Source organism: Schistocerca americana, chromosome 1 (assembly GCF_021461395.2).
Source record: "Schistocerca americana isolate TAMUIC-IGC-003095 chromosome 1, iqSchAmer2.1, whole genome shotgun sequence".
Lineage (NCBI taxonomy): Eukaryota > Metazoa > Arthropoda > Insecta > Orthoptera > Acrididae > Schistocerca > Schistocerca americana.
Genome location: NC_060119.1, coordinates 191,417,492 through 191,432,147, shown reverse-complemented (window position 1 = coordinate 191,432,147; position 14,656 = coordinate 191,417,492). Strand labels below are relative to the sequence as shown.

The window sequence follows — 14,656 nt, the reverse complement described above, 5'->3', positions numbered from 1 at the left end:
TCAGATGATTGGCGAATAATGTATGTAACACCCTAGTCAGTGATGTCGAAAATGCAGAATATATGAACATGTGCTGTAGTCCAGAATGAGATTTTCACTCTGCAGCGGAGTGTGCGCTGATATGAAACTTCCTGGCAGATTAAAACTGTGTGCCCGACCGAGACTCGAACTCGAAAGGCAAAGGTCCCGAGTTCGAGTCTCGGTCGGGCACACAGTTTTAATCTGCCAGGAAGTTTCATGTGCTGTAGTATTTTGCATGTATTGGGAAAATAATACGTTTCTGAGCATGAGTTCCAGACTTATGCACTGCTCTTGCTGAGGAATGGGATCACTCTTGTAGAAAGCATTCATTTGGAACAACTGAAGCATTTGATACCTCTCCAGCCAGCCATTGTGGCCGAGCAGTTCCAGGTGCTTAAGTCTGGAACCACGCTGCTGCTACGGTTGCAGGTTCGAATCCTGCCTCGGGTGTGGATGTGTGTGATGTTCTTAGCTTAGTTAGGTTTAAGTAGTTCTAAGTCTAGGGGACTGATGACCTCAGATGTTAAGTCTCATAGTGCTTAGAGCCATTTTGACCATTTGATACCTCTCCAACAATTCACAGACACCTTTCGACCTAACGTAGGCTTTAGGCTACTCTACAAATCAGTATGTCGTCACATCTGAGACTTCATAGGCTTCAGTGTACATCACAGATAAGTTTGTCACCACAGATAAGTTTGTCTACACTTCAGAAACTAACACAGATGCAAAAGAAGTGTTGTCAATTTTCTGCTCTATTTTTATTTGCATACATATGATGATATACAACCACATCATGATATTGTGGGATGAAGCTGACATCCAGTATTGTTAGGTCTAGTTGACCCGTTTGTTCAGTTTATTTATTTATTTGTTTATTGTATTTTTAGAGAGTTAATTTTTCATTAAATGTGTTTCTTTTTGTTACTTAAAATTAAATAAAGATTGATGGTTGTTATTGGACTAACATGTTGCAGCTGTGGTACGTTGGTTGTTTTGCATGTATTTTGAAGAACTGCGACTGTGAAATTGTTTAACTATATTTTTTCTTAGTACTTCTTCAGTTAAGTCTCCATTGAAAATATGTTTTTGGATTGTCCGTATATTAAAAAAAAGTTAATTTTGGTTCCAGAAAGCTGTTTTAATTGTAAATCAGTGCTGTTGCATTGTTCCTTCAAATGACACCTTTTTGGTTGCTAAAGGATGCCAGTTGTTTAGCAACCTTATTTTGAAACAGAAAGTAAAAGTTGAAGGAAAAACATTGTTATTAGCAATAAACTGGTGTTTAGAGGCAGTCAAGTACTGTTCAGATATTGCAATTTTGGATATACTGGGTGCCTTGGAAGTACTACTGTATGGGAATGGAAACCTAGTAAAGGTATGGTAACTTTTATTCCGAATCATGTGGATGGCTGTTATTAATTCAAAATATTTTCAGTGCTTGGTCCCAAACAGCTTGTCAAAAATTAAGTTACTAGACCAGTGGTTCCTCGTGTTGTGCTGTGTAAGCATGGCAAGATTGAGTTAATGACTGTCTAACATAAGGATGTAAAGTATCCTATGTGCAGATGGATATGTGTGTGTGTGTGCGAGTGTATACCTGTCCTTTTTTCCCCCTAAGGTAAGTCTTTCCGCTCCCGGGATTGGAATGACTCCTTACCCTCTCCCTTAAAACCCACATCCTTTCGTCTTTCCCTCTACTTCCCTCTTTCCTGATGAGGCAACAGTTTGTTGCGAAAGCTTGAATTTCGTGTGTATGTTTGTTTTTGTTTGTGTGTCTATCGACCTGCCAGCACTTTCGTTCGTTAAGTCACATCATCTGTGTTTTTAGATATATCTAAAGCTTAATTCACACAAAACAATTGTAAAGTGCCTTTCTGTTGTAATTTTGTCGTAATTTGACATAGTGAATCTTTGAATACTATTGACTGTAAAGCAAATAAATAAAAACTGCATGAGAGAATTTTTATATGCTGGGATGTCATACTTCAATGATGCGTATGTGTTGTTGGCTGAGTATGTGTGTTTCATACTTACTTCTGTATTGTCTATATAATGCCATTGCACTGCATGTGATATAATGTTGGATGGCTTGAAGTTATTTTCCTATAAGTTGTGAGACTAATTTAAAGGGTAGCTATTGCAAATATGTTTTGCACTTGATATGCAGTTTTTCACATAATATTTGCTGCTTATGCTTATAACAAGTTTAGTGTAATTATGTTTGTACTCTGTACTTCTACAGTGTACAGCTTAACTAGAGATATAATGCCAGTGCAGCATTTTTATTGACAAAGTTTTTTCTTTGATCAGTATTGATAGTAACATGTACAATATGTTTAACTTGTTATTTTGAGCAAGTACAGCTTTTATTGGCTATTGCTCATGGTTCAGATGTTAAAAAATCTGAGAGTTGTTCCAACAGTTTACAAGTCTCCAGTGATGGAGTGATTTGTATTATTATATTATTGATGCATTGGATCTTCTGAGCTATATATGAATTTTACATACTGAGTTCTGTTGTTCAGTTTCTGATATTGTAGGTTTGTAGGGTGAAATAGAATGTCATTTATGTATGCTGTACATAGATACTGTAATTTAAAAACATCTATTTTGTATGTATCCATAATGAATTTTCACTCTGCAGGTGTGTGTGTGTGTGTGTGTGTGTGTGTGTGTGTGTGTGTGTGTGTGTGTGTGTGTGTGTGTTGATTTGAAACTTGCTATAATATTAAATCTGTGTGCCGGACCAGGAATTGCACTTAGGAACTTTGCCTTTTGTAGGCACGCACTCGAACAACTGAGCTGTCCGAGAAGTCCTGCAAGATATGCAGGATGACTTTTTGAGGTTTGGAAGGTAGGAGGTAATGCACTGGAGGAAGTAAAGCTGTACAGATGGAATGTGAGCTGTGCTCAGGTAGCTCATTTGGTAGAGCACTTGCCTTTGACAGGCAAAGGTCCTTGGTTCAAGTCTCGGTCTGTAATACAGTTTTAATTTAGCAGGAATTTTGAAATCAACACAAGCACTGTTGCAGAGTGAAAATTCAATCTGAATACAATTATCAAGGCTGTGTCTAACATCCTTCCTTCCAGGCCTGCTAGTCCTGCAATTTATGCAGGAGAACTTTTGTGAAGTTTGGAAGGTAGGAGATGAGGTACTGGCAGAAGCAAAGCTGTGAGGGCAGATCGTGAATCGTGCTCGGGTAGCTCAGTTGGTAGAGTCCTGGTCCAGCACACAGTTTTAATCTGCCAGGATGTTTCTTGTAAGTACATTATTCATTTTTGTAAGGTTTCAAAACCTTTGTATTTAAATAAGTTCTGTTCATTTGTGTTATGATTCCTCATGATGATTGATAGCATTTGAAACTTGTGGCAATAATGAAGATTTTCATGTTGACAGTGTTCTGTGATTTTTAACAGATTATTTACCTATTTTGCATGCATGTGATATTTGATTCTGTAGTATTATATAAGCTTAATATGAGGGAATTAAAGTTTGTGTGGGTTTTTAATAACAATTTCTTTTTAATTAGTTTGACAACAAGAACTACATTTACGATATATGATGCAAATTGTTGTTCATAGGTGAATGAGGTAGTTGAGTGTTGTGCTAACTTCTTCTTTGCTTCTTTTTTCCATATAGTGCCCGTACTAAACACACAATGTCTGCTTTATAAAAGTATTGAAGATTAACTAGCTGCACTGTATGTTTTCTGTTAATATTTGTTTATTTACACTCATGCTCATAAATTAAGGATAATGCTGATACATGGTGAAACAACACTATGGTGGGCGGTTTGCGAGTTTAAACCACCTTGGGGTATGACCATGCGGTGCGGTCATCGCACGGTGGCGCTGGCAGCTGTCCACATACGCAGAGGTGTGTTGGTGCATGTCAGAGTACAGTGCAGCTAGTAAGTGTGCAGATGTTTTCAGATGTGCTAACGGTGACTGTGTGTTGAAAATGGCTCAAACAACACACATTGATGAGGTTACGAGGGGTGGAATACTAGGGCGACTGGAGGCTGGTAAACACAGCAGGTCGTAGCACAGGCCCTCCGTGTGCCACAAAGTGTGATCTCAAGATTATGGCTACGATTCCAGCAGACAGGAAACATGTCCAGGTGCTACAGTACGGGACGTCTACAGTGTACAAGACCACAAAAAGACCGATATCTCACCACCGGTGCCCGCAGACGGCTACGGAGTACTGCAGGTAGCCTTGCTCGGGACCTTACCACAGCCACTGGAACAGTTGTCTCCAGACACACAGTCTACAGACAACCGAACAGACATGGTTTATTTGCTCGGAGACCTGCAAGGTGCATTCTACTGACTCCTGGTCACAGGAGAGCCCGTAAAGCCTGGTACATGGTCATTGGAATAGTGGTCCTAGGTTATGTTCTCGGACGAGTCCAGGTATAGTCTGAACAGTGATTCTCGCCGGGGTTTCATCGGGCATGAACCAGAAACCAGATACCAACCCCTTAATGTCCTTGAAAGGGACCTTTATGGAGGTTGTGGTTTGATGGTGTGGGGTGGGATTATGGTTGGTGCATGTACAACCCTACATGACTTTGCCAGAGGAACTGTAACAGGTCAGGTGTATCGGGACGTTATTTTGCACCAGTATGTCGACCTTTTCAGGGGTGCAGTGGGTCCCACATTCCTCCTGATGGATGATAATGCACAGCCCCTACCAAGCTGCCATCATGGCGGAGTACCTTGAAACAGAAGATATCAGGCGAATGGAGTGGCCTGCCTGTTCTCCAGACATAAACCCCATCGAGCACCATCTGGTCAACAAATCGCTGGATGTCTTTAAACCCCTAGGACACTTCAGGAGCCACGACAGGCACTGTTGCAAGAATGGGAGGCTATACCCCCAGCAGCTGCTCGAGCACCTGATCCAGAATATGCCAATGCATTGTGCATGTATGTGTCCATGGTGATCATATCCCATATTGATGTTGGGGTACATGCGCAGGAAACAGTGACATTTTGTAGCACATGTGTTTCAGTACAGTTTTCTCAACTTATCACCAATACCGTGGACTTACAGATCTGGGTTGTGTGTATTCCCTATGTGCCTATGCTATTAGCACCAGTTCTGTGTAGTGCCATGTTGTGTGACACCACATTCTTCAATTATCCTTAATTTATGAGCATGAGTGTAGCTCCAATCAAAGATACAATAATTGTAACAGTAACAGTGAAGTGATCACTTACCTAAACATATCGCTATACTGGTCGCATTTTAACTAAAATATCAGTTTGTAAAGTGTATTTTTGTACTCGAGTGACATAAAATTTGTATTACATTGTGTTAGTGCGATATATTTGAATGGTTTTATTCAATAAATCTAAATGTTTACATTTTTCATGATGGCGCTAGGCAGAGGTATTAATTAAAAAAGCTGGCAATGTGGGTGGTTTTAATTTTTTTTTTCAAAAAGTTTCACTTCTCAGAAAGTAGCTGAAGGAAATTATATTTTTAAATTACTTTGTTTTCAGCTATCATGTGATATTTTTTCTGAAGATGGTACTCTGATGCTTCTCTCTGACCAAGAAGAAAATGATGTGTCCAGAAAACTATCAGTAACATCAGTGTGGGATGTTCGCTTGCTTGCTCTGAGATGTCTCCAGTCTGTTACGCACATTGCAGATACTAATGTAAATGATCAAAATTCTATCTTGGAATTAGCACAGCTTGAAAAATGTGCTTGTGTTTTCTTTAGCTACCTCCACGCCAATAGAAAACAGGATCAAAATGAACTAAATTATGTGAAGGTTAGTAAGAATAGTTGTTTACATTTTTAGTATAACTATTTTTTTAGGTTACCCTCTTGGAACTGCAATCACACAATATCATAGGAGTGAATATGAATATTCTTGGTGTATACTGTTGATGAAAAGTTGACCAGAAATACAAGAGCTTTTAATAGGTAGCTCTTATGATGTTACAGTGGACACTTTAGTTCAGTGTATGTATATGGTCACTTTGCAAGGAAAGGAAAACAGAACTTGGAATAGACTTTGAAAATATTTAAGAAATCTAGCTTCATTAGTTCTTGTGAATGCAGTGCCCATTAAATCATTCCATTACCTTTTTTATCTATTGGAAAAATGCATGAAATATTACATGGATAACATTTTATGTTCATTTTGTTTGCTGGTATACTTCACGGCCTGATGGAAGTCTTCCTGTAATCTGGTTAAAATTATTGATGATTGACACTTCATGTGTTGTAGTTGGTTTTGTCCAGAGTGCTAAACATCATGCCTGAATCATTCGCCGTTGCCAAACTGCCACAACAATTAGGTCACCTCTAATGCCTTGTCTGGCCGGTCTGGATGTGACCTAGCGTGCCACACTTGAAACACTTTGTTTCACGATGTGGACATTCTTTCCTACTGTGAGTAGAGAAACACTGTGGAGAAGATTGCTACACTTTATTCTAAACCACACCTTCTGTACAACATGACCAAAAGGTTTTGCTTTTAATCTGAGCCCCATTTTTATTCACTTCAACATTAACTATAGACTAAGTACCTTGCGCACTACAAACAAGGGAAATAGACGGAGCCTGAAAATCAACTTCAGTTCTGTCCACAATACTTTGAGATTCTGTAATTGACAGAACTGTGTCCAGATCAGGATCTGGCAGTTTAGGATAGTAGCAAGTATACATGCACCAGACTATAACATAGTCTGGGAGACCACTTGAACCCGCAACTTCTTGTAAGCCCTTTTAGTTCAACAATCCACTGTTTTCATGACTGTTCAGGGTGCTTCTTAAGACAAAAAGCTTGAAACCTCACCACAGAGACTTGAATCTTTGTCTTGTAATGCTCGTCCTAAGGATTTCCTGATAATCAACAGCTTCTGGTTGCGAGTTGGCCAACAGTGCGAGACACAGATGATAGCTGTTGGCTCTGATAGAGGTCGGAAAGACAGTAATGCATACCGTACTTTAATGCTGTCTGCTGTGAAGTGTGGTGCTAGATGAGCACAATATTCTGACCAGTCCTCTCTGTTGCTGTTAAACTGCTGAATCTCGGGTGCAGCAATTGGCTGTGGTGTTGCTTGTTGTGACAATAAGTTCGTAATCTGTGGAACACTGAGAACCTGTCATTCAGTCTGCTGTGTCTGAAACTGAGCAACTTCTGTTAATGATAATTCATGTGGGGGTTTTGGCATGGTTAAACATTTTAGACTAGATACAAGAACACAGAAAAAATTATTGCTGCTGTGGCTAGTGGAACACCAGCCATGTCCACACAGGCAGGTGAAGGTGGCATTCGATTCAAAAACTCTTCATTGCCATGTTGATATGTCATAGCAAGCATAGACAAAAGTTCTACAGTTTTAACTTCTGAAGGATGTTGAGAAGCTTGTACTACATATAGGTATCATTAGATGAGTCCCAGTAAAGCACTTCAATAACAAGTGCTTATCTTTAGAAGGCACCCCTGCTTGTAATTGGGACAATAATACACAATATGATCTCAGAAAGCGCTCTCCCCCCCCCCCCCCCCCCCCTGCGGGTCCGGGGATTAGAATAGGCCCGAGGTATTCCTGCCTGTCGTAAGAGGTGACTAAAAGGAGTCCCTCCCCCTCAAGGGGGTAGTTAGTGCCTGCGTCCGGAGACGGACGGTTCCACGACCTCTATTTGCGGTCATTTTGCTTTTTCACTTCTCGTTTCTTCCTTCCTTTGGTTGGTTCCTTTCTTTGCTCTTCTCCATCTCACTGTCTTCCTTACTCTTTCCCTTGTCTTCTTCTCCTTGCCTTCTCATTGCCTTCTTCTCCTTGCCTTCTCTGGTATCCGCCTCGGCGTTTGAGACAGTCTGCCCTCTCTCTCCCTCTCTCTCTTCTTTTTCCTCTTCTTCCTTCCTCCCTGTGTGCGCCTGAAGGCCGACCCACGCGTTCGCACGCGTAGCCGGTGACGGGGTAACGCGTAATTCCCCGCCCTGGGTAGACATGTAAGGCACACACGTACCCCCTGGTAAGGGCCAGGCCCAGGGAGGGGTGATTGCCTGAGCTGATACCTTCTGACCATGCCGATTGGGCCCTCCGTCTGTTTCTCGGGAGGTGTGACCTGAGGTGTAAACATTCACCTAAGGCGGGAGTGCCCTCTGAGAGGGTCCCCACAAGGAAGGAGCGCGCCATCGGAGACGCTAGCAATCATGGGGGATTCCTCCGCAATGGATTTTACTCCATCTCTCTCGACTTCTGCCCAAAAACGGAAACTTGACCAGCCACCAGTGACAAAAGTACTACTGCCTGCCCCACAGTTCCTCGCCGTTTCTCGATCTGAGGACGGAAAGGACTTTTCCTCTGTCAACCCTTTCGTTATCCAGAAGGGCGTAGATGCCATAGCCGGATCTGTCAAATCTTGTACCAGGTTGCGTAACGGTACCTTATTACTAGAAAATGAGAGCGCCTTTCAGGCACAAAAACTGCTTCGGGCCACACTCCTGTACACGTTCCCTGTCCGGGTGGAGGCTCACCGCACTTTAAATTCGTCTCGTGGTGTGGTCTATACTCGATCACTTGACGGATTGACTGACGAGGAGATTCAGTCTTTCCTCGCTGAGCAGGGTGTGATGGCTGTCCATAGGGTCATGAAAAAGGTCAACAATGACCTTGTACCGACCCGGACACTTTTCTTGACCTTTGACACTGTTCAGCCGCCGTCGCGTATCAAAGCGGGCTACGAGGTTATTTCTGTTCGCCCCTATGTCCCGACACCTACGTGCTGCTACCAGTGTCAGCGTTTTAATCACACTCGCCAGTCTTGTTCCAATGCAGCTAAATGTGTCACTTGTGGCAGGGATGCCCATGAGGGTGACTGTCCACCTCTGTCTCCTCGTTGTGTGAACTGTCGGGGTGACCATGCAGCGTCCTCCCGCGACTGTCCCATCTACAAGGAAGAACGCTGTATCCAAGAAATTCGGGTCAAAGAGAAAGTGTCCACCTCGGCTGCTCGCAAGCTATTTGCTAGTAGGAAGCCCGCGCTGCTCCCAGCGGGAAAGTACAGTACTGTCCTCGCCTCTCCTCGGACTACCAGGGAGGTGGCGACGCAGACATGCGATCTGACCTTCGGCACCACGGTCGTCCGTTCGGCCAGTGCTAAGATGGCGCGGTCGACGTCTCCTCTTCCTCCCGTCACCCCTCCAACACAAGCACCTTCATCAGCTTCTGCCAAGACGAAGACCCAGAAATCAGATGCACGGGCCTTCAAGAAGGAACCGTCCCGTGCAGACTTCTTACGTACCTCGCACTCCCAGCCGTTGACCAGTACTTCCACTAAAAGACCTTCCAAGAAGGCTCATAGGAAGCACAGTTCTTCTTCTCCTCCACGGCGCATTTCTTCTCCTGCGCCACCCAGCGGTTGCCACCCCAGGCCGTCATCCATTTCGCCTGGCCGCACCGCTGGTAGCCGAACATCTGGCCGTTCACCGGCTGAAGAAGCTCCTCCTCCCGGCCATCTTAACGAGATGGCCGATGAACCTATAGAACCGATGGACGATGACTGTCCGCCTACCGATAGCGGCGGCAGTACTCGCTCGAAGCCAGGCCCTCAGCGGCCTTCAAGGTGACCCCTTCATTCATCTTCCTTTTCTTCTCACGATGGCACTTATTCACTGGAATATTCGCAGCATTCACTCCAACCGAGAGGACTTGAAGTTGCTGCTCCGCTTGCACCGTCCGCTCCTCGTAGCCCTCCAGGAAACGAAGCTCCGCCCATGCGATCACATTGCCTTGGCACACTACACCTCTGTGCATTTTGACCTACCCCCTGTGGTAGGTATTCCGGCTCATGGAGGGGTTATGTTGCTGGTCCGGGATGATATTTACTACGATCCCATCACATTGCACACTGGCCTGCAGGCAGTTGCTGTCAGAATTACTCTCCCCACTTTTACATTTTCTATTTGTACCGTTTACACTCCATCGTCGTCTGCCGTTACCAGGGCAGACATGATTCAACTTATTGCTCAGCTACCTGCACCATTTTTGTTAACTGGAGACTTCAATGCTCACCATCCCCTTTGGGTCTCTCCAGCATCCTGCCCGAGGGGCTCCCTGTTAGCAGATCTTTTCAACCAGCTCAATCTTGTCTGCCTCAATACTGGCGCCCCTACTTTTCTTTTGGACATATCTCACACCTATTCCCATTTAGACCTCTCTATATGTACTACCCAACTTGCACGCCGGTTTGAGTGGTATGCCCTTTCTGATACATATTCGAGCGACCACTTCCCGTGTGTCATCCATCTCCTGCATCATACCCCCTCTCCGTGCTCAGCTAGTTGGAACATCTCCAAAGCCGAATGGGGGCTCTTCTCTTCCAGGGCGACCTTTCAGGATCAAACCTTCACAAGCTGCGATAGTCAGGTCGCACACCTCACGGAAGTCATTCTCACTGCTGCTGAATATTCCATCCCTCACACCACTTCTTCTCCACGTCGCGTACCGGTCCCCTGGTGGACCGCGGCATGTAGAGACGCTTTACGTGCTCGTCGACGAGCTTTACGCACCTTTAAACGCCACCCTACAGTGGCGATTTGTATCAATTATAAATGATTACGTGCGCAGTGCCGTCGTATTATTAAAGAAAGCAAGAAAGCAAGCTGGGCTGCTTTCACAAGCACCTTCAACAGTTTTACTCCTCCTTCTGTTATCTGGGGTAGCCTGCGCCGTCTATCTGGCACTAAGGTCCACTCACCAGTTTCTGGCTTGACGGTCGTGAATGACGTCCTTGTGGCCCCTGAGGATATCTCCAATGCCTTCGGCCGCTTTTTTGCAGAGGTTTCGAGCTCCGCTTATTACCACCCTGCCTTCCTCCCCCGAAAACAGGCAGAGGAGGCTAGGCCACCTAACTTCCGCTCCTCGAATCGTGAAAGTTATAATGCCCCTTTCACCATGCGGGAACTCGAAAATGCACTTGCCCGGTCACGGTCCTCCGCTCCAGGGCCTGATTCTATTCATATTCAGATGCTGAAGAACCTTCCTCCTGCGGGTAAAGGTTTCCTTCTTCGTACTGATAATCGCATCTGGATTGAGGGACATGTTCCCGCATGCTGGCGCGAGTCTATTGTTGTACCGATTCCTAAGCCGGGGAAGGACAAGCACTTGCCTTCCAGTTATCGACCCATCTCGCTTACCAGCTGTGTCTGTAAGGTGATGGAGCGCATGGTTCATTCTTGTTTGGTTTGGCTGCTCGAATCTCGGCGCCTACTTACCAATGTACAATGTGGATTTTGTAGGCGCCGCTCTGCTGTTGACCATCTGGTTACCTTGTCAACCTTCATTATGAATAACTTCTTGCAGAAGCGCCCAACCGCGGCTGTGTTCTTTGATTTGGAGAAGGCTTACGACACCTGTTGGAGGGCGGGCATTCTCCACACCATGCATACATGGGGCCTTCGCGGTCGCCTCCCTCTTTTTATTCGTTCCTTTTTAATGGATCGACAGTTCATGGTACGTGTGGGTTTTGTCCTGTCGGACACCTTTCGCCAGGAGAATGGGGTGCCACAGGGCTCAGTTTTGAGCGTCGCTCTCTTCGCCATAGCGATCAATCCAATAATGGATTGCCTCCCAGCTGATGTATCAGGCTCCCTTTTCGTGGACGATTTTACCATCTATTGCAGCGCGCAGCGTACATGTTTCCTGGAGCGCTGTCTTCAGTGTTCTCTTGACCATCTTTACTCCTGGAGTGTCGCCAATGGCTTCCGTTTTTCTGCCGAGAAGACGGTCTGTATTAACTTCTGGCGCTACAAAGAGTTTCTCCCACCGTCCTTACGACTCGGTCCCGTTACTCTCCCATTCGTGGAGACAACAAAATTTTTAGGTCTTACATTTGACAGGAAACTTAGCTGGTCTCCACATGTGTCTTATTTGGCTGCCCGTTGTACCCGTTCTCTAAATGTCCTCCGTGTTCTCAGTGGTATATCGTGAGGAGCGGATCGAACCATCCTACTTCGCCTATATCTGTCGATCGTCTGCTCCAAGCTGGATTATGGGAGCTTCGTATACTCCTCTGCACGGCCGTCCATCTTACGCCACCTCAACTCCATACAACATCGGGGTTTACGTCTTGCGATCAGAGCATTTTATACTAGTCCCGTCGAGAGTCTTCATGCTGAAGCCGGTGAATTGCCACTGCCCTACCGGCGCGATATACTGCTTTGTCGGTATGCCTGTCGGCTACTGTCAAAGCCCGACCACCCATCTTATCGTTCCTTTTTTGACGACTCCCTCGATCGTCAATACGGGTTGTATGTGTCTGCCCTGCTTCCCCCTGGAGTTCGCTTTCGTCGCCTCCTTCAACACCTTGATTTTTCACTCCCTGCAACCTTTAGAGTTGGCGAGAGCCACACGCCACCTTGGCTCCAGGCTCAGGTTCGCGTTCACCTTGACCTCAGCTCGCTCCCAAAGGAGGTTACCCCCAGTTCGGTATACCGCTCCCGTTTTGTCGAACTTCGTTCGAAGTTCATTAATATGACCTTCATTTATACAGATGGCTCTAAGACCAATGACGGGGTCAGTTGTTCTTTTATTGTCGGGGCACAAAGTTTCAAATACCGGCTCCATGGCCATTGTTCGGTCTTCACAGCTGAGCTCTTTGCCCTCTACCAGGCTGTTCTTTACATCTGCCGCCACCGACATTCTGCTTATGTCATCTGCTCTGATTCCCTGAGCGCCATCCGGAGCCGCAGTGATCTGTATCCGGTTCACCCTTTCGTGCACCGGATCCAACGCCCTATTCAGCAGCTGGTGGACGACAGTTCTCCGGTTAGCTTTATGTGGGTTCCTGGCCATGTCGATATCCCTGGGAATGAAGCTGCAGATGCCGTGGCCAAGGCTGCGGTCCTCCAGCCTCGCACAGCTTCTTGTTGTGTCCCTTCATCAGATTGTAGCAGGGTCATTTGTCGGCGCACTTTATCGCTGTGGCATGCCGATTGGGCTGCACTTACGGACAACAAGCTTCGGGACTTGAAACCTCTTCCCGCGGCTTCGACGTCCTCCTCACGCCCCTCTCGGCGGGAGGAGGTAGTTTTGGCCCGGTTACGAATTGGACACTGCCGGTTCAGCCATCGCCATCTGCTGACGGCTGCGCCGGCGCCATTCTGCCCATGTGGGCGCTTGCTGACGGTCCGCCACATTTTAACGTCCTGTCCGGATTTTACTCCACTGCGTCTTGATCTTGGCCTGCCATGTACTCTCGATGCCATTTTAGCGGATGACCCAGGAGCAGCTGCTCGCGTTCTTCATTTTATCAAATTGACCAACCTGTCTAAGGACATTTAATTATGCTGTTTTTTTTTAATCCTATGCCTGTCGATCTTTTATCGTGTTTTCCCTTTTAGTTGCTGTTTTAAACTTGTGCCTCGCGGTGCATTCCTAATGTAGTCTGGGCGCTAATGACCATTGAATACTGCTGTTTTTGAAATTCTTTGTAGTTCACATACTGAATAATTGTTCTACACAAAAACATTGTCAGACTAACAAGACAGTCAAATATCTCTTTCTTGTATTTAAATTTGAACTTACTGCTCTGACTAACGACACCAGCTCGCTGCTAGATCTGAGCTACGATGAGACTGTTATCACAGTGAGCAAGCGACACTGTGGTCTCACGTAAATATACTTTCATACAGTGGCAGCGTACAGGATTGCTCAAGAGCATATTTTTGTCAGCGCCTCTCATATTTGTGGCTGTGTATGTCAGTGACTATGTTTAGCTTGTGGTTCTGTCGTGAGCTTCACTCTTTGGATGACACCACAGTCTCCATCCTTCTCTTGTAGTCTGCTAAGTTCTTCATCTAATGCTTGCAACATTACATAGATTCCTGCAACAGGGAGAATGAGATAATGAGGAATAGAAACCAGTGTTATCATCATGTACCTGGCTAGGCTTGTAATCTTAAATGCTTGTCTGAAATAACACACACTGGTGACAAGCCGAAACTGTATGAAACAGTTTTGAAATTGAGTAGCTGACTGCAAATTCTGTAACATCAGCTGTGCCAGGTGTAGATCTACTACCCAATGGTGACCTATGAAAATCTGTGCTGGACCGGGATTCGAACTCGGATTTCCTGCTTATTGTGAGTGGTAGCCTTAATCACGTCAGCTACCTGTGCATGCTCCCTGGACTGATCCATTTATGTGTGTCACACTGTCTACATTTGTTGTTTGTGAAGGTGATGAAGTTAGTCGACTATGATAAGAGGGTGTAGAGGATCTGACATGTGGAAGTTTGGATTGGTCTGAGGAGCATACACATATAGCCAAAGTGGTTAAGGTGACAACCCGAAATAAGCGGAAAATTGAGGTTTGAGTCTCAGTCTGGCACAAATTTAAATAAGTCACCATTGGATAGCAGATCTTTGCCTAATACAGCTGTCAGGGAAATCAGTCAGTGAATTAATTAGGAAATCATTTACTGTAATTGCCATGTGTATGTGCATATGATAAGTGTAAGTGTATGTTGTATAGTATATATAGGGTAGTGTCTTATTTGTGTTGTCGTTATGTGGTGTTGATAATGATCGTGATGGTAGTGATGAGACAAAATCTAGTGCTGACACATAGCTTACTCATTGTGACACAAATGACTCCAGA

The 14,656-nt window shown here is 45.0% G+C and overlaps 1 protein-coding gene across 1 annotated transcript in view; it reads left to right on the top strand.

The window, feature by feature from the left end:
- The window catches only part of LOC124621341 (HEAT repeat-containing protein 6), a 76,969-nt gene that overhangs the window by 6,236 nt on the left and 56,077 nt on the right, over positions 1-14,656 (top strand). The window contains exons 2-3 of the mRNA XM_047147133.1: positions 1,154-1,399; positions 5,536-5,811. Coding sequence (XP_047003089.1) covers positions 1,154-1,399; positions 5,536-5,811 — 522 coding nt within the window. The remainder of the gene's footprint in view (positions 1-1,153; positions 1,400-5,535; positions 5,812-14,656) is intronic.